Source organism: Panthera tigris, chromosome B1 (genome assembly GCF_018350195.1).
Source record: "Panthera tigris isolate Pti1 chromosome B1, P.tigris_Pti1_mat1.1, whole genome shotgun sequence".
NCBI classification, from domain to species: domain Eukaryota; kingdom Metazoa; phylum Chordata; class Mammalia; order Carnivora; family Felidae; genus Panthera; species Panthera tigris.
In genome coordinates, this window is record NC_056663.1 from 133,889,715 (window position 1) to 133,909,124 (window position 19,410).

The 19,410-nt window shown below is 35.8% G+C and overlaps 2 protein-coding genes across 6 annotated transcripts in view; one reads left to right on the forward strand and one right to left on the reverse strand.

The window, feature by feature from the left end:
- MAPK10 (mitogen-activated protein kinase 10) overlaps window positions 1-949 on the forward strand; it is a 568,389-nt gene extending 567,440 nt beyond the window's left edge. The window contains exon 17 of the transcript XR_006216879.1: window positions 23-949. The gene's annotated coding sequence lies outside the window, so the exon portion shown is untranslated. The remainder of the gene's footprint in view (window positions 1-22) is intronic.
- ARHGAP24 (Rho GTPase activating protein 24) overlaps window positions 1-19,410 on the reverse strand; it is a 517,340-nt gene that overhangs the window by 20,921 nt on the left and 477,009 nt on the right. For all 5 annotated transcript variants that reach the window (XM_007074728.3, XM_007074727.3, XM_007074729.3 and 2 more), the window contains 2 exons: window positions 4,446-4,578; window positions 1,728-1,801 (listed from right to left, as the gene is read on the reverse strand). In XM_007074728.3, the coding sequence (XP_007074790.1) occupies window positions 1,728-1,801; window positions 4,446-4,578 (207 nt within the window). The remainder of the gene's footprint in view (window positions 1-1,727; window positions 1,802-4,445; window positions 4,579-19,410) is intronic.

A 19,410-nucleotide genomic window follows, 5' to 3' on the forward strand; every position in this document is an offset into this window, starting at 1 on the left:
TATGATTATCTCCATTTTACAGATGAGACACATGAGGCACCAGAAAGGTTAAGAATATTCTCCAAGGACACAGAAGTAACAGGTGGCAGACCTGAGATTTGAACCCAGATTGTCTGACTCTAGAGTCTGTGCTCTTGACAACTCCCCTGTGACTTTAAAGAAAGGCCCCTATTCCACATATTCATTACTGTTATACAGTGCAAGCTATAGTAAAACTGAAGGACAAAAACCTCAAACTACTATTTCTTATTCGAAATAGCTGAAATTAAAAGCCTGCTTAAATGTTTCAAGAGAAGTTAAGTTTTCCTATTGAGGAGCTAAAGATTTGTAATATGGTTCTCAAGAAAGAGCCTTTATCCCTTTTACTTGAAGAGATTGTTCCTCTTTCTCATCCAACACAACAGCTTGAATTAGTTCAAAGTCTTGGGACGGAACCCCTATGTGTTAGTGAATCTATGTGATCAGTGAAACTGATTTCTTTCCTTTTTAAATTATGAAACCTAAGCTCATATTTGCTTCCTACCATCACCAGAAAAAGTTATGGTAGAAGGTTTTGGAATTTCTTCTCAGTTACAGTTGACAGTGAACTCCTCAGTGTCCAGCATTAGTCTTAAACTACATAGTTCCCAGTCTGCTAAGCATTTATATAATCATGACACAAAAAGCACATGCAAATAATATACTGTACTGAATTAAAAAGTGAATTACTTAAAAATAAACTGGGAAGCTTCCATTTAAGATACCTACAGTGATGTATAGTGCCAATCACCATCTCTCTTTTGAGATTTAAGATGCGTCAATTTTATATCTTCATTTTTTTAGGTTTTATTTAAGTTCCAGTATTGTTAACATACAGTGTAATTCGTTTCAGGTGTATAATTTAGTGATTCCATGCTTACATACCACACCCGGTGATCATCACAGCAAGTGCCCTCCCTAATCCCCATCACCTATTTCACTCATTCCCCCCACCCACCTCCCCTCTGGTAACCATCAGTTTGTTCTCTATAGTTAAGACTCTGTGTCTGGGTTTGCCTCTCTCTTTTTTTCTCCTATGGCTGTTTTGTTTCTTACATTCCACATACGAATGAAATCATATGGTTTATTAAACAGGGGCAGACACGGCACATACCAACCCAGGCCATAAGTTAAATGATCATGAGTGAGAGATTTACCAGGTACAATTACTGTCCTAACAGAATTGAATGATAATGTCTTTTCAATGAGTCTTGAGGTAGGAGAGGAATAGAAAATAATATTTATTCAATTTAAAATAGAATTTAAATTTAAAAACAACTATCTGAAATGTGTTTTCAGGACTCTTTTACCTAGGGGGATGCATGGAAAGGGTAAGAAAATTGTATAAAGACACATAAGAAGTCAGTGGTAGAAACTGGACTCCCACGCAGGCCTTCCTCATGCCAAGGGAGATGCTCCTTCTCTTAATTAAAGGTACATGCAGCAGGTACAAACAACTTTGATGGAAGTTCAAAGCAACATATCTTTAGTATGTAGAAGTAAGTCAGACTGAGAAACAATAAATTATACAATTGAGCAATTTTCATGGTCAAAGAAACCTTTGAGATCATCTTGCCAAACTTCTTAATTTTACAGAGGCCAACACCAGAGCTCAGAGTAGTTCAGTGATTTTATTCACTGTCAGAAGTAAATTAGTGTCAGGCTAAACACAGTCTTCTGTTTAGTTTTGTCTTTAGGACTATTCTTACCTGCAAATATACTTCAGGAGGTTGTAATTGACCACAGGCAAACTCTTCACCTGCTTTGCTAATTCCTTAATGCCCTGAGTACAAAGAAATAGAGAATTAATGTTATTGAAGTGTTAGCCTTGCAATGGAAACAAATACAAATGAGTACACAGGTTTTTTTTTCATTAGTTTCACATATTATCAGTGAAGAATCCTGTCCTGAAAACTTGCCACGATTACAGACAGCATTTCACAAATATTTTCAAAGATGGGGAAAAAGTATTTCAAATATTTCCATAAGTACTCTTTGTGGAGAAATAAATTTCAGCGAAGCCTTTTACCATTCTTAATACTCGCTCACAACTGATTGAAAAGGGAGGACTGCCTCATTTATAATAAGGCTATTTGGAGAAAAAGTAGCTTAGTGTAGTGAGAGTCTTTCCCATTTCTGGCATGCCCCAAACATAGACATGTGTCTACTGACAAATAAGTCTCAAGATGGGCCATGTCTAGGATACACTGTTAGGGGTGGGATGGAGAATAAAAAGTCTACTCTTCCTGGAAATTTCACAAAGGTATTAATTGCTTTGGTTCTTCCCATTGTAAAACTTCTTCCAAAATGTAAATGGTCCCAGAAAAGCTAATGGATAATGTAATCTAATCTGTTCTTCTTCCTGAAAAAGGCCAGATGGTAAATATTGCAAGCTTTCTGGGACATATGGTCTCTGTCTCAACTACTCAACTCTCCTGTTGTGGTGCAAAAGCAGCCACAGACAATATTACATAATAGAGTAAAACTTCATTTATAAAAACAGGCAGCAATTTCTATAAGAGTGCCAAGAAAATCCAGTGGAGGAAACAACAGTCTTTCCAACAAATGATTTGGAGACAACTGGATATCCATATGCCAAAGGATGAAGTTGGACCTTTCCTCATATCATAAACAAAAATTAACTGAATTTGGATCATAGACCTAAATGTAAGAGCTAAAGCTACAAAAGTCTTATAAGAAAATATAGGAGTAAATCCTGGCGACCTTAGTTAATGCCTTCTTAGATATGACATTAAACGCACAAGTGACAAGAGAAAAATGATAAATTCGACTTCATCGCAATTAAAAACTTGCATGCTTTAAAGGACATCATCACAAAACTGAAGAGACAACTGATAGAATGGGAGAAATACTTGCAAATCATATATGTGATATGAGACTTGTAATCTAAACTGTAAAGAACTCTCGCAACTCAGTAATAATAAAACAAATAATCCAATTAAAATGGGAAAATGATTTGAATAGGTGTTTTTCCAAAGAAAATATGTGAACAGCTACTAAATACATGGAAAGATGTTTAACATCATTAAGCATCAGGGAAATGCAACTTAAGCTCAATTAGATATCAGTTTACACACATTAAGATGGCTGTGATAAAAAAGAGACATAACAACAAGTGTTGGCAAAAATGTGGAGCAGTTGGAGTCTGCACATATTGCTGACGGGAATTTAAAATGATAAAGCCTCTTTAGCAAACATGGAGTTACATATGGTACAGCAATTCTGCTTCCTACGTACATACCCAGGAGAAATGCAGACATATGCCCATGCCAAGCTTTGTACATGGGTATTCACAGCACCATTTTTAATAATAATGTCCATCAAACAATGGAAACAATGCACATATTGCAACTGATGAATGGATAGATGAATAAATAAATAAAAGGCATGAAATACTGATAGGTGTTTTAGGGTGGATGAACCTTGAAAACAGTGAAAGAAACTGGTCACAGAAGACAATATAGTGGATGATTCCATTTATATGAAATATCCAGAAGAGGCAAATCTATAGATACAGAAAGGAGATTAGTAGTTGCCAACAGCTGGGGAAGGTGGGGTCAGTTATGGAGTTTGTTATAGGATGATGAAAATGTGCTAAATATTCTAAAATTAGATTTTGATGGTTGCACAACTCTTGAGAATACAGTTCACCCTTGAACAATGTGGGGGCTTAGGGATGCCGACCACCCCCACACTCAAAAATCAATGTATAACTTTTGACTCCCCCAAAACTTAACTATTAACAGCCTTTTGTTGGCTGGAAGCCTTGCTGATAAGCAGTTAATTAGCAAATATTTTGTATGTTATATGTATTATATGTTGCATTCTTATAAAAAGTAAGAAAATCACAAGGAAGAGAAAATACATTTAGAGTACTGTACTGAAAAAAAATCTATGTGTAAGAGGACCCACACAGTTCAAACCCCTATGGTTCGAGGGTCAACTGTATACTAAAATGCGCTGAATGTATGCTTTATATAGGTGATTGTATGATGTGTGAATTATATCTCAAAGCTGTTTAAAAAATGGTAGATAAGATTTGGTAGAAGGCATTGTTGAGAGTAATTTAGGGGGTACATAATGAAAAGGGGAATATGAAATAAGACATCCACTTTATTCATGGAATGTTTGACCTGATGTAGCCCCACAATTAACCAGTTAGAGGAGCAAAGTGGGAAGGAGGATTCACTTCATTTATTCAGCTGCACTTTTCTTGCTGATAAGGGAGGGGATTAAAAATGGGACCTGTGTTGTGTATGTAATATCTAAATGTGTGTAATGTCAATAAATAGAATGCTGGAAAACAATCCAAGGATGGGGCAAGGGGAAATTTACAAATGAAAAACTAAGAACATTGACAAAAAACCCAAATTAAGGCTTTTTTAGAAATAAATGTACCAACTTACAGCTTCCTCTTCCTTACTGAGCAGTTTGGCACAGGACAAAAAATCTTCATACTTTGCATAAGGAATAACTGGTTCTGGAAGTTCTCGGAGATACAGTTTAAGAAGTGATGCCACTGTGTGTACATCTGTGTTGCTGTGGAGATAGAAGTGGGAAGATACTCTTTGCAGTAAAATTTATACCATCCGATATATTCTTTCATCAAATACACATCTATGAGTCAGAGTTCTGAGTTGCCAATGAAATCCATAAATTCAGCTTTCAAGAAGCATACACTTAGCTAATGCCCATGAAATGCTACAACAGGTGGAGGCGACAGGGATCTGGAAGGACTCTTAGAAGCTTCAGTGTGCTTTGAAAATATTCAAAAATTCAAGCATTTTTCGTTTGTGTGTACTTGATGTTACTACACTTGATCTTAGCCAAAGGTTGAGAAGCGATGTGTGTACTTGATGTTAAGCCAAAGTGTTAACTTTAGGGGCTCCTGGGTGGCTCAGTCAGTTAAGTGTCCAACTCTCAATTTTGGCTCAGCTTGTGATCTCATGGTCATGATCAAGCCCCACATGGGGCTGCACACTGACAACACGGAACCTCCCTCTCTCTTTGCCCCTCCTCCCTCTCAAAGAAAAATAAATAAAAATTTTAAAAAGTGTTAAAAACAATGCCAATATACCAGACTCTAAATGAAATATAATACAATTTACAAAAAATACCAAATCCACCTCTATATGCATGTATGTATTCAGTGTCACAATTAATCACTTCTGAGGCTTAGGTTCATTTCTTATTCTTTAGAAGACATTGGTGACTGGTTATAGATATCAGAAACTTAGTATGACATGTTATAACTTTTTAAGCAGAACTTATCTTGAAGGTGATTGATTTTCAGCATGATTTCTTGTCTAATATTCTAAGATAGTTGGAAATCCTTAGAGTCTTCTAGAAAGAGAAGGAATGTACTACAAAAACAAACAATGAAAACACAACCTGTCCTTTGTATAATGTGCAAAATTTATTTTTATTCCCTGCTGACTACCAGAGTGACAGGATAATTTCCTAAAATACTAATTTATATTTTATGCTCTCTATCTCCACGTTAATCCATGAAGACGGCAGACAGTAAAGATGAAAATGGGTGGTTTTTATTTACATTTATTTATTTATTTATTTATTTATTTAAATGTGTATTTATTTATTTTGGGGGAGGAGAGAGAGAGTAAGTGGGAGAGGGACAAGGAAAGAGAGAGGGAGAGAGAAAATCTTAAGCAGGCTCTACACTCAGTCCAGAGACTGACACAGGGTTCCATCTCTCCATCTCAGGAACCATGAGATCATGACCTGAGCTGAATCAAGAGTTGGACACTTAACCAACTGAGCCACCCAGACACCCCATTTTATTTTTATTTTGGGTGAGGAGGACAGGTGTAGCAAAGAGAAATTGGTGGGCAGGGAGTGAAAGACCATCTGGCCCTGAGAAGTGGAAGAGAGGTAGTGAAGAAGGTCAGGAATCCTGTAAATATTGAGAATGAACGTCTCACACCTCACTCCCAGACTGTGCGGCAGGAAGTGACCTGTCCCCAGAGGGGTATTTCTTGAGGGCTGGAACACAGTTCAGTTTCCTGCCTCAGTGAATATTCTCTTGCCCAAGGGTGACACAGAAGCAGAGTTGAAATCACAGAACTACATGGGCTGGGACAATGGTCATCTTAGTTCTCAATTTTGAAATCAAATAGTTGATTTCATCAATGATTTCCCACACACCTGCTCTGTATTAAACATTATAGAAAACACAGTGGCTAGAACCTCAAAGAGTTAAAAAAAAAGATTATTCCAGCCTGCTCGCAATTTATAATCTAGTGAGGACAGGGAATATGAACTAGATAATAACACAAGTGTATAATTGCAAAGTGTGGTAAGTAGTAATAAGGAGAAGTGTTGGGTGATATCTAATAGCAAGAAAGGACTAATAACAAGACAGGGTTGGATGGCTTCTCTGAGGAAATGATGCATAGACCAAGGTGTAATAATTAACCAAGTGGGAGCAGAAGCACCAAAGAAGGCATTCCTGATTAAAGCAAGGCAGGTAAGCAGAGCCCAAAGTGGGAGGGAACGTCCTGCCCTTGAGGAGCGAACAAAAAAGCTAAGGGAGAGCCAAGCTCAGGGTGGGCCTGCATGAGGTTTGCGTGTACGCAGCATCCTTGGAATCTGGGTCTTTACCTTCCCCCAAATCAGATGGGGCAAAGGCTGAGCTTTTTCATTTCAGTGTTGAGGTCAGTCAGAGTGGGCATTTTGTTAACCTTCTTGCAGATGTTAAAATAATGGAGGTGATCTGATAGGGCCTGTCTTAAATTAATTCTGTTCTTTCACAATTAAACATGTTTTCCCTCTTAAAATTCTGAATTGATAAGCAATATAGAAGTCAACTCAAAGGCTAGTTAAGAAAATAAAAATCACATCTCTGGGACATCTTGAAAACTGTTTCTAAGCTCCTTAATTCCTCAAATTACTTTCTACAGAAATTTTAAAAAAGAGATAGTCCTAACAAAGTACCAATAGTAAGAAAAGGAAGACACTATTTTCTGTTTTATGGAAAAAACACTCTATTTCATGCGTATCAAAGCTCTTCTGTGTTTCTCTTGTTATCTAGTGAAGCACAGCCATCAGCAGTAAGAGAACCACAACTCGGGGCAGAATATGCAGTGCAATCAACTATTACAATAAATGATTCCATGTTTTGATTCCACTCTAACCCAACCCATGACTAGGTTGGATGTGTTGCCTTCAAAGACAATGACCACTTTGTAGGGTTATAGGGAGGTACAGAGAAAAACAGAAAAATAAAATACAAAATAAGTATAACTTCAATACATGAAGTAGGTTATCCATCATTTGCATGACTATATACATAGAATATATACAAATATTTGTGAAATACATGCAACAAATAAGTAAGACAAATAATAATAAATAAGAAATATATATTTAATAAAAAATCTGTTCTAGTGTTTCAGTGATTGACTTTGCGTTGCAATGACTCTCCCCAGTGCACTGTTCTTGAGGGAACTTGCTTGATACTTGTATTATTTAGTTTCTAATGAAGTAGAGCTGTAGTACTGAGGACGTGTGAACGCTAGATGGCACCATTGCAAAGTTAGAGTAATCAGATGGCGCGAAAATTATGAAGGATGAAAGGCTGCAGAATCATTCTTCATCCACCAGCAATTTTCTTAGCACAAGAGCTGCAGTAATGCTCCAAGAATAGAAATATTTGAGCTATGAATCAAGGTAAGAGATGTGGATAGGATGATGATTTTATTCCTTCCCTAAAGTGATACATTACATTAGCTTTCTAGCATTATAGTATACACCTACATATTGTTAATTGTATAGAAACGATGGAGAAAATATAGAAACAATGGAGAAAAAAAATGACCAAATGCTTTTCCTCTTTTTTTTCCAATTAACGAAGGGTTAAGGGTTTTGCTTCAGGATCAAAACTTAAAAATATATTACCTCCTTTTTGGGGCTTTATTATACTTAGGTTATTTTGTGGAAATAGAGACACCTACGTTTCCCTGGTGTTCTCATTTTTAGCTTTGTCCTTTCCACTGAATGGAAGAAAACAATTGCTTCTGTGAAGACTTCAGCATGTGTTCTAGTTCACCTCAAGGGGCTCGCAGTCCGTCCGCCCTTCTGGCCAGAACACCACCTACTGCAACATCAAGTCTGGTGTTTGAAAAACCTTTTTGTATATCTACTGTACAAAATGGTGGCCGTCCGCATCTCTCTGCCCAGCCTGTCTCTTACTGAAAACCCATAACTTTGCCTGTTTAATATTTGCTTCCTATGGACAGTCAAATAAGTATATACTAACATTATGTGCTAATTGCCCAATGTACCAGGGGAACGTGCCATCTTTGTCTCAAAGAAATATATTTCAGACTTCATCAAAGTGAAGTGAAGTGACTGTACTGTGGCAAAAGTCTATGTACAAGGGAGAATTAAGATACCTAACCTGGTTAACAACAACAACAACAACAACAGCAGCAGCACCTCTAGACATGTATCACTCTATGTCAGGCTTTCACAGCAGTCCAGTGAGCAGGTCCTGCTACTAACCCTATTTTGGGTACTTGGACAGGAAACCACACTGGTATGAAATTCTTTCTGGCTAAGCACTAAGATATGAGAGGTTTTAAAGTCATGCTCTTTTGGTAGAAATTCAAGACTATTTGTTAATGTGAAATCATTATACAGATCTCAGGTCTCTTCCCCTAACCTGGTGGTAGGATCTGTTTTTTCAGAAATTAAGATAAGGAATCATGTACATTCTATCCAGTGATCCTGAATAAAGAAGCTAGAATAGCAGGAGATGCCCTGGAGCATGTCCCTTAATTGATCGATATATGATCAATTTTTGTTTCATTTTATATTACACTTGGACCTTACTTTTGAGTCCTACGTCCTCACTTGCAGTCTGTTTACCAAATTAAAGGGAGGATTTCATGAGACTTTCAAGGATCAACCTAATTTTACAGTCTCATGAGTGTGCCATTGGTCATTCTGGAATCTTTCTATCAGTAATAGTTCCTGAAACTAATGGTGGGCACGGCTTCATGAAACATGCTGGGTGAAACAAATGAACAACATAGATCTTTTTGTCCCCCATGGGCTTATATTTCTAACTAATCACCATCAATACTTTTCCATATCACAACATGCCTCATTTTGTTCTACTTTGTAATACCTCCTATATATTCTAGCTGCTAAGTCCCTGTCAGGTGTGAGATCTTAAGAACATTCTTTACGGTTCCTGGAAATTGTCTGCCCTATTTATAATCTATGTACGATACAGGCTTCTCACTAATCTTAACAGGGATAAAAGAAGTCTCACAACAATCCTTCCTTGCTCATCTTCTATCCCCACACCCTCTTCCCTGATAAACAGACTCTCATACATGGATCAGTCCAAATGCCACAGTAATTACAAGTATAATACTACACAGACAAAACCTTGAAACTTGTAAGCCTTAAAATTAGAAATGGGAATTTTTCAGGGCACCTGGATGGCTCAGTCGGTTATGTGAGCGACTTTGGCTCAGGTCATGATCTCACGGTTCGTGGGTTCGAGCCCTACATCAGGCTCTGTGCTGACAGCTCGGATCCCAGAGCCTGCTTTGGATTCTGTGTCTCCCTCTCTCTCTGTCCCTCCCCCATTCATCCACTCTCTCTCTCTGTCTCTCTCTCTCTCTCAAAAATAAACATTAAAAAACTTAAAAAAAGAAGTGGGAATTTTTCACTCTGGATACTATGCACAGAACACAATATAATCTGTTGATTTTACTTCATAGAGTCAATTTCCAGTGCACCCACACAGGAAATTATTGAAAATATTGTGTACTTATTTGCAATACATGCACATGCGCGTGCACACACACACACACACACACACACACACTAAGATGACCTAAAATTTGCTTTGGATTAAGAAAAAAAAAAGATCATATCCATCAAATTCCTGGGAAAACATACAAGAAACTGAAGACGTTCAGATGCAATACGAAGTTGAACACTGCTGCTCAATTGTCTTAAACAGCATGTTGTTCTTTCCACCAAATTCACCATGGCATAGGAAAGCACATCTGAAGGTGGGAAGCAGCTCCAAACTAAACGTTTACAAGAAAAGTCTGATTCTGTTCAAACTTATTATTTTTTCTATTTATCTGTCAAAACTGGTATACTTATCAGCAGTGCAAAACTGATTCTGTCATGGCTCATTGTTATTATGTGTCAGCGCTGAATTATATACAACAGGACGGTTGTACCTGTCTGGATTACACTGAATTAGTGCTTGTGCCAAACAAGCCTCCTGGTTTAAAAGCAATGGTGATGGCAGAGAACTGCCTGATGGTCTCTACTATGGACTGAGTTGTGCCCCCTCCCTCATTCATGTGTTGAAATTCTAACCTCCAATGCGATGGTATTTGGAGATGGAACCTTTGGAAGATACTTGGGGTCAGATCAAGTTATGAGGATAGGACCCCTGGCTTGATGGAATTGGTGCCCTTATAAGAAGAGATACTGGAGAGCTTGCTCCCAGCCCCTTGCTCCCTTGTACTTATAGGGAAAAAGGCTGCATGAGCACAGGGTGAGAAGACAGCTGTCTACAAGCCAAAAAGAGAGCCCTTGTCAGAACCTGACTGAGCTGGCACCCTGATCTCAGCCTTCCAGGCTACAGGGCTGTGAGAAAATAAATTTCTTTGTTTAAGCCACCCACTCTGTGGTGTTTTGTTATGGCAGCCTGAGGTGACTAATAGAACTCCCAAATCTGCATCTTGTGAGCTTACCTATAAAACCATTAATAGTACTATCAAAGTACTAGGTAATGAAACGTTAGCAGAAAGTTAGAAATGTACTTGCAGATAACGTGACTTATGGATTAATACAATATTAATAATGTATTTGAGGTAGAAGACTTCCAAGGAAAGGAGGCAGTTCTGATATGGAATAGTCACAAGGACACAAGTTTAAATCTGCCCACTCTCTTACCCACTGGAGCATACTAGTTATGCTCCCGTCTGCCCAGTGTTCCCTGATGGAAGACAGGTGGGAGAAATGTTGGTCAGGAGACTCTGTTAAACCAAATTGTCACACTGACCTTTCCTTTCCTACTTCTAGAATTACTTATGTGTATAGACATATGTGTGTATAGACTTCCTTATAATGCCAGCTAAACACATACAAAGAATATTTGATAGTTTGATATACAACCCAACATACCACACACGTGAGCACGTGCATGCATGCATGCACACATATGTGCCCACACACACTTACATGTGTATAAGATAGATAAAGTAACAAAATACTCTGCTGTGTAGCTCTAGGAAGATATTCCCTTGAGCAATATGAGTTTGGTGATCCCAAACAATAGACCCTTCAAATAGAAAGTAGCTAATATCCCCAAACAGAAAAAAAAAGAAATATTTGTCCATTTGTTATTTCTTATGAATATTTCCCATAAGCAAATCTCTCATTTTATTATTATTATTATTGTTGTTGTTGTTGGCCACCTCACTCTCCTCTTCCTTATCTGGCCATCATTCTTTACCAGTCAACTCCCCAGTTTTTCTTCCTCTGCTGGCCTCTAAGTGCTATTTTCCTGGACCCTATACAGACTCTCTGAGTTTAGCTATCACTTTTCCACAATGACTACAAAGTACACCTCTCCACACCAGACCTTTCCATTTAATTCATAGATGTTCCCTTTCACACTTTGAACTCCATGTAAACACAGTTGGATAAAAACAACAAAAACCTTGCAATAAAATTATTCTTCCTTTATCATTTTCTCAACCATGGATGGCATCACCAGTCACACCAATAACCAAGAAACCTAGAAGTCAGCCTAAATTTTGCTCTTCCTGAGACCCTAAATCTAACCGTGGTTAATGATTCTCAGACTGAACTTCACAGTGGAATCCCCTGGAAAGTCTTAAAAAATACTGGATCTTATATATTCTGATGTAAAACCTTATGAATCAATTCCTTCTTCAGCAGTCTCATTGACACTGCTCAAGTTCAAGTACATATCACTCATCTCCATTGATGTAACAGCATGCTAGCTGGTTTTTTCTGTTGCAAGCCTGTCTTCCTACACCCAGTCCCCTGATGTACACTTATAGGTGGTAATCATTAGTAGCAAATAAATATCAATGACAAACAAAATGCCCTTTTGTATAGCTTTTGAATGCTATGCTTGAATACAAAGGGCAAATGTATGAGCATATAGAGATAAATATATATATATCACAAAGAAACATACACTTAATAGAGAGTCAGAGTTGTCATTTAGTTAGTTTGGGGTAAGAGCATTGATTCACTTTATAAATAGCTGATGTGTCCTAGTAAATTAAAGTAAATTCTTGTATTAATGAATGAAAATAAAATCTGACTTTTTTCCATTACAGTACCAACATGCCTTCATTGGAGAGGAAAGGCTAGTGGGATTGAGGCATTTATAAGGTTGATGTAGAACATTCAGAAAAGTTTCCTTAAAGCAGTATTATATTAGTATAGTTTTTTTTAACAGATTACCTTGTACATACACACGCATTCACTTCCAACAACAACAAATGAAAACCTTAAGTTGCAAGTAGTAGATGAGTTCTGGAGATCGAATGCACAACATACTGAATATAGCCAATAATACTACTTAATAAACTTCAAAGTTGCTAACAGCGCTGATCTTAATTGTCTCACCACAAAAAAGAAAGTGTAATTATGTGAAATGATTGGGGTGTTAGCTAACAATATGGTGGTAATCATATTGCAATATATAGATATATCAAACCAACGCAATGTATATCTTAAATTTTTACAATGGTGTATGTCAGTTGTATCTCAATAAAAATAAATTAATTTAAAAAGAACATAAGTGTAGTCAGCTACAAAATTAATCAACATGGCTATTAAAATGAGTTAATATGTTCCTCCAAGTCTGGTGATTTGGGACCTAAGTATCAATGTTATATATTAATTTACCTTAAAAGCAATATACAAATGCACATGGTACATTCTTGTATTTTAAATGACATTAATATTGGCCAAACTTTTTTAAAGTTTATTTATTTTGAGAGAGAGGGAGAAACTGCATGAGTGGGGTAGGGGCAGAGAGTGAGGGAGAGAAAATTTCAGGCAGGCTCCATGCTGACACAGTGCAGAGCTGGATGCGGGTCTTGAACTCATGAACTGTGAGATCACGACCTGAGCCGAAATCGAGTTGGATGCTTAACTGACTGAGCCACCCAGGCACCCCGTTATTGTCCAAACTCTTAAGAGCCAAGTTACTAAAATTTTTTCCCTTAAAATTTGTCTATATAAATTAAATCTGAAGTCAATGAAGCTACAAAGATTCTCTTATTAAACTGAGATCCTACTCATATCAATAATGTATATAATTGCTTAGAAAAAGTATTGGCCTCACGAATTCTTTGAAAGTCACCAGAGATAAAGAGATTAGAGATAGTCTGTTTACATACCACAGAGATTTTATTTTAAGGGTGTGGGTATCTCTACATACCATATATACACATACCACACACACATACCCCCCCCCCACAGACATTGTATACATTAAGTCTATATTTTGTTCTTTTTAGATTAAAAAAAAATGTATCCATGGTATGAAGTATGAAGAATGGTATGAAGAAAACTAAGACTCTTATTGATTGATTATGCATGTTGGACTCTGTTCTTTTCCTGGTGCCAGCTGACAGTCATTGCATTTATTTATTTGTTTCAGGAGAAAGTTCAAGCCTTTGAGGTTCCACAGTGTGTCTATAGTTTCCAATGGGCAAACTAGATAGTTTTCTCAGGATTTTTAGTAAACATGAGCATTCTTAATCTAGGTTGGGTGTTCTGCTGAAGTAATATCTACATGTTAACACTTTCTCTGGCTGTTCTGTGGAATGTAATTTTCTAAATTCACCAAATGTAAAGTAAATGCCAAAAAAATCTAAGAATGATGAAAAAGATGAGATGATTATTGTTGACTTAGATGACATAAGGCAGATATAAAGAAACTATTCACAGTAAGAGGTATCTCACATTTCCTCTAGGATTGGCTCATTAAGAAAGACAGCTGGAAGAAATACTACACATTATCTAAGTATATTATGATTATGCATTTATATAATTAAATTTTATAAATGGTGAGCTTTCAGTTCTTACTTAAATGGGATATGCTATCTTTCCTAACATTTGACTCCTGACATACTGAAATTGAGGGCATTCTTTCATAGAGTTTACATGACTCTACCAGTTTCCATGTCGTAACATTAGTAAATGTGTATATCTGACATTTTATCACATAGCCCTTTCTTGTTTCAGTTGTACCCAGGACTTTAAGTGCTATGGGTTCTAATTTCAGTTAATAGGGTCCTCAAAATCTGGGCAGTTAATGAACTTGGCTTAGCTACAATAGAGAAGTTACAGCTATGTCTAGTTACTTCACAATTTTATATTGTTCACTTACATTTTTTTCCCTTACTAAACTCTGCAGATAGAATTTCAGGAGAAACAAAAAAATGTGATCATCGTAATACATCCAACAATTTATTTTTTTTCTTAGAGATTTCAGATTATGAAGCCAAGGATTTCCCAGAGAAACATTGTTGAGGTTCTGATATTGAGGGGGTATATTTATGCTAAAAAATGTATTTTAAAATTTTCCTAATAGCATTTAAAACCCACATACATACTTTAATCTTTGTATTTTAAAATAAAAAATAAAACACAGCCAAATACACAATAATTTTCTACGTAACAAAGACTAAATAGATAGTAATCAAAGTTCTATATATAATTATATATATAATTAATGCATATATTATATATAATTAATAATTTATATACATACATATATATCTGTGTGTGTGTGTATATATATATATATATATACATATATATATATATAAAATTAATGTGTCCCCAACACTAACTCTATTGCATATTGCCCATTTCCTTCCATTACTGCCACAAGTTTGGAGAATTCTGATGATCTGATTCTGGGATAAACAAACAAGGATGAAACATTCTTTTTCAGAAACTTTATTTTTTTCCAATAAAGTCAGTAAGGTAGAAAACAAAATCTTTGATGAGTAAATAGAGGCCTTGTTTTCCATTGCTGAATCTCTAACAGTATCAGAAGGAACTTAAAGGGATTTGCTGATACATTCAGATGAGTCTACAAATCAACACCCAAACCACCCAAGTCCATGCAAAGGCATTCCTTCTCTGAACACTTCAACAGGCATTTTTTTAAAGATTTTTTTTAAAGTTTACTTTTTTTGAGAGAGAGACAGAGACAGAGAGACAGGGAGAGAGCAGGGCAGGGGCAGAGAGAAAGGGAGAGAGAGAATCCCAAACAGGCTCCATGCTGTCAGTGCAGAGCCTGATGAGGGGCTTGATCCCACGACCGTGAGATCATGACCTGAGCTGAAATCAAGCCAGATGCTCATCTGACTGAGCCACCCAGGTGTCCCTCGGTCCCTCAATAGTTTTTTGTGAGAACACTTTTGTGTTATAACATTCTCAACATATAGGCTAAATGACACCATTCCAGTTTATGTGTGTGTGTATATATATATATATATATATATACACACACACACACTATATATATATATATATATATATAAAACAATATATATATAACTATATATATAACTGTATATATATATATAAAACAATATATATATAACTATATATATAACTGTATATATATATATAAAACAATATATATATAACTATATATATAACTGTATATATATATATATATATATATATATAACTATATATATAACTACACACACACACACACACACACACTGAGGGAAAGGAAAAAAATCCAGCTGTATATTTATTGTGAGTCTCATATTAAAATATGTCATGCTTTTTGTTGGAAAGGACACTTTGCTTCCACATATACAGAAATTTATTATATTAGTGGTGTTTTCTACTTGGACTATTTTTAGAGTCTAAGTGGGAAGAAAGAGAGACAAATAATTTTATTGAGAAGTAGGAAGGGTTTTTTTTTTTTTTTTTGGTTGTTGTTTCATTGTTATTGTTTTGTTATAAGTCAAAATCTAGTTCACTCTGGGAGTATGATACATCCATATTCACAAGAGCATTTCTGGAGTACAAAAAAATAAAGGCACTGGATTTAATTTAGAGCTGTGACTTTTAAAAAATTACAAGCCATTCATAAGATTATGACTCTACATTGACACAGGCAGGCATTTTGCTTTAGTTGACAAAAATGATATCCTGACTGAATTTTAGAAGTTGTTTTGAAACATGACAATTTCCAGACTTCCTATGAAAATAAGCACATGAATTGTCTACTTATTGAGATATCAGAAATATTGGCATTATTTCATTCAACAAGTATTTTCAAAATATAATCCTTATATCCATTTATTCAATAAAGGTTTATTGAATGACTAGACTATGTCAGACATTGTTCTAGGTGTTAGAGATAAAATAAAAGGTGATCAAGATTCATAAAATTCTCTACCTTCTTTAAGCTCATATTCCACATAAGTGTAGAGTTCTGCTTTATGAATACAGAGTTTTATTTTTATTGTTATTTATTTATTTTCAAAGTCTGTTTATCTGAGAGAGAGACAGAGAGAGAGAGAGCGAGCATGTGTGTGCAAAGTGGGGGAGGGGCAGAGATAGAAGAGAGAGAATCTCAAGCAGGCTCTGCACTGGCAGTGCTTGAACCCAGAAACTGTAAAATCATCATCTGAGCTGAAGTTGCACATTTAACTGACTAAGCCAGTCAGGTGCCCCTGAATACAGAGTTTGAGATGAATATTCACAGTGATATCTTCATATGCTATCCCAGAATGCATATGAAGATGCATGGTCCCACGATATCATAGTTACTTATCTCAAACCTAAATAAATACTCCCAGAACATTATTATTGATTCTTCAGCCATTTTCAACCATTTCTTTATAATAAATTATCAAGATAATCAGAGAAATCAAATATTTTAAAACCACATGACTTCTAAAGGGCATATATAAATGGTTCATAAGCACATAAAAAGATACACATCAGTAGTCATTAAGGAAATGCAAATTAAAACAACAATACCATTTCACACTCACTAGAATGGCTAGATTAAAAAAAATGGCACACTCATACATTGCTGGTAGAAATATAAAATGATGCAGCCATTTTGGAAAACACTTTGGCAGTTCTGCAAGTGTTACACATAGAGAAGACAATTCTATCTCTAGGTATATACCCAAGAGAAGTGAAAATGTACATCCGCACAAAAACTTGTACATGCATATTCACAGCAACATTTTTCATAAAAGCCAAAAACAGAAATATCTACCAACCGATAAATGGATAACCAATATGTAGTATAGCCAAGGAATGAAATTCTATTCATCAATAAAAAGCAACAAACTACTAGTGATATATGCTATAACATGGATGAAACTCAAGAGCATTACGCTAAATGAAAAAAACTGGATGCAAGAGACTGTATATTGAATAATTCCACCTATGTGAAATGCCAGTAAAGGGAAAATCTATAGAGACAGAAAGTAGATTAGTGGTTTCCTGGAGAGGAAGGGCTGCTGGAAATAACGGTAAATGACATAAAGGATGGTATTCAGGTGATGAAATGTTCTAAAACCGGTACGTAGTAATAATGGTTGCATAACTTGGTAAATTTGTCAAAAATCACTGAATTCTACCTTTGAAATGAGTGAATTACATGATATATAAAATATGACTCAATAAGTTTATTTCAGAAAATACATGCCTTTGAGGGACATACTTTCACCCAGCTCATGCAAGAATATCTACAATCTGACTTCTAAGACACACACAAGCGCCCACTTTCAGAATGTAAAACATTGCAGGTATCTTATTTCTTTCAGTAGGAATTGCCATGGAGATTTCAAAACAGAAAAATATCCTAGATTAAAAACACTGAAGGGTTTAGGTTCAAGCATAGGTTCAAGCAGATTACTTTTCCTTATCATATAAAATGTTAGAATCATCATTATCATACACATGATACCTACAATGGCAATAAATGTTAAGTGTCTTATTCCATTATATCACTTGCTTCTGGTGTCTTGTTCTATTTTGGTTTATTTATTTATTTAGTTTTTTTTTTTAATTAAGTTCCTTTATTTCAATTTCAGCACAGTTGACACACATTTTGTTTTATTTTTAAGTGCATTAATGCAACAATTCTGCGGGTTAAACATTATTATTTCTGTGTTACACATAAAACTAAGCATTTTGAGAAGTGAAGTAACTAGTCCCAAATTGTTAACTTAGGTAGTAAATGGTGGGCCCAAGCGAACTCTCTTATTCCTACACTGCTTCCTTACAAATAAGTACACAAACACCAACTGATATGCCAAATACTGGGAAGCTTCCTGTTAATTGACTATTTTTATTCATAATCCAATCAGGTTTCAGTGGAAGTGAGCTCTAAATTTATTAAAAGATAAATTGAAAGGAAAGTGAAACTCATGTCTTGGCTTCCAGTGTACAGGCTTTTAGATACATCACCAAGAGTGAGCACAATGAAACATGATAGATTTCTAACTAACAACCTGTACTACATGAAATATTTAGTAAATATCCATTCATGTGAATATCTTCCACATACAAGATATTTTCCTTTAAAACAGATTAATTTTTCCGACCCTGGTATGCTTACAAAGGGGTTTTGTGAAACCCTAGTGACTCACATTCATTGTTCAAATTAAGTAAGAAGCCACGTGTTCAGGGAAGTGGGTCTGTCAGTGTTACTGAAGAGTAATCTGACTGTTTTTCCCAAAGTGTGGGATATTCCAAGTATGATTCCACACACAGAGATCACTAAGTGACATCAAATCACAGTTTGCTGATTATCTCTCACCTCTTTTGATTACGTCACATAAGAAGTACCAGTTGGAAATGAGTGTATATTTATCAAATTTACAGAAGGCCTTAGGGTCAGTCTTTGGAAAGCAGCTGTATTCAGCTGGCATTTAATAACATGTTTTGTTGTTACTTCATTTATGCTATGTTGACCTTGTAATTTATGGCATGTGGTGCTGGTTTTCAACTAACAATAATGATATGCATATCCTTTTACAAGAAAATTGATAAAACAGTGAATAAATTTAAAGAAAAATATTCGAACTAGTACAGATGTTATATGGATATTGCTAAAATCATGACGGTACTATGTGAATGACAGAAGTTTGAGATGTACTCTAAGGTGATGGTTATCAAATCCAGTCACACCATCATAATATCTAAGAATTGCATCAAAAAATAGGAATGTTAAGAGTCACCATAGTTAAACAGCCGTTCAGGTCATTGGAGGGCTGGCTCTTTCCTGGCTTAAGAGAATCATTTAGGGTGCTGAAAACAGAT